This window comes from Bison bison, unplaced genomic scaffold (genome assembly GCF_000754665.1).
Source record: "Bison bison bison isolate TAMUID 2011002044 unplaced genomic scaffold, Bison_UMD1.0 scf7180017864233, whole genome shotgun sequence".
Taxonomy (NCBI): Eukaryota; Metazoa; Chordata; class Mammalia; order Artiodactyla; family Bovidae; genus Bison; species Bison bison.
Window position 1 is genome coordinate 4948482 of NW_011494805.1, and position 1461 is coordinate 4949942.

Sequence of the window (1461 nt, forward strand, 5' to 3'; positions counted from 1 at the left end):
ACCAACTGCCGGATTTCTTAGATACAGCCAAATATCCTCCCCCAGACGTAATACTATTACTAATTTAGACTTTCAGCCCATTTGATTTCAGTCCACTTTCAATTTTATGAAAAATAAATAGGAAAAAACGAAACATGTAATAGATTTCTGCACCATTGAAAGTTCCTAGCCTGGCTTTCTAGTGTAACATAAAGTAAGTTTTAGTTGTATACTATTCCCAAGTCTTGTATCAAAATGAATACTACACATACTCTGTACCTAACAATCCCTCTTACAAAAATGCCCTACACAATTGCCTTCACCAGTGTGTAAGATATTTGTACAAATGTATTTATTACCCATTTTTTTTGGTAAAGAACAAAAAACAACAGCAGAATGAAATGCGAAAGGCATTGCAATTGTTCCTATGTAGGAGTTAGTTAATAAATTCTAACATATGCATACATGGAAATACCGTACAGACTTTAGGAATTCCTACTGACTTGGAAAAATGATCATGATCATTGGGAAATGGAAAAAAAAAAGATTGTTGCAAAACTATGTATATTACAGATTCATTCTACAAGAGTAAAGCAAAAAAGACAACCAGTCTGTGCTGGTACAAACTTATTGAATAGTCATGCATACAAAGAACAAAAGTGTTTTGTTTTCAGTCTCCATACCCTCTGTTGAGAGTTTGATGCACATTTTCTTGATTTTACTGTGGATATACAGGCAGAATGTCTTGAACTGAATCACAGACTTCCATGTGGAGGCAAGTCAAGAGGCCAGAGGGTAGTGGCCTGCTGCCAGGGAGCCCCAAACCCTCGTCTAGAGTATGCTACTCGTTGTGATGACTCCTGAGGTTAAACTGGCCCTCTTAGTCGAATCTTATGGAGTGTCTTGGGCTGGTTACACCTCTGCTGTGGGTGTGTGCACACTCGAACCTTTAAATGAGAAGAGAATGATGGTGTGTTCCCCCTGGGGCTCAGAGCTTTAAAAGGACAGCAGCAACTCCCCTTGAGGTTAGTCTGATGTCAGGCAGCAGTTTCTGAGACATTCTGAAATGAAAGCGGATTCTGAGGCCCAGGAGTTTGACTGCAAATTCACCTGCCTCCCTCACGTGAAAAAATTTCCCTATTGCCAAATGCAGTGTGTCACTGTTTAAGTTTAAATGAGCCTAGGAATTCTTTACAGGCCCCCAAATGTTCATTCCTTTGGAGCCGTTGAAATTGTGTCTTAAGTGATAAGGGGGACTTCCCTGGTGGTTCAGACAGGTAATGAATCTGCCTGCAATGCAAGAGACCCTGGTTTGATCCCTGGGTGGGGAAGATCCCTTAGAGAAGGGATAGGCTACCCACTCCAGTAGTCTTGCCTGGAGAATCCCATGGACAGAGGAGCCTGGCGGGCTACAGTCCATGGGGTCACAAAGCGTTGGACATGGCTGAGCGACTAACACACATCCACATGTTATAAGGGTGC

The 1461-nt window shown here is 41.8% G+C and overlaps 1 protein-coding gene across 1 annotated transcript in view; it reads right to left on the bottom strand.

The window, feature by feature from the left end:
• LOC104993121 (carbonic anhydrase 1-like) overlaps positions 1–1448 on the bottom strand; it is a 7760-nt gene extending 6312 nt beyond the window's left edge. Inside the window, exon 1 of the mRNA XM_010846242.1 lies at positions 1437–1448. Coding sequence (XP_010844544.1) covers positions 1437–1448 — 12 coding nt within the window. The remainder of the gene's footprint in view (positions 1–1436) is intronic.
• Between the last annotated feature and the right edge of the window lie 13 nt (positions 1449–1461).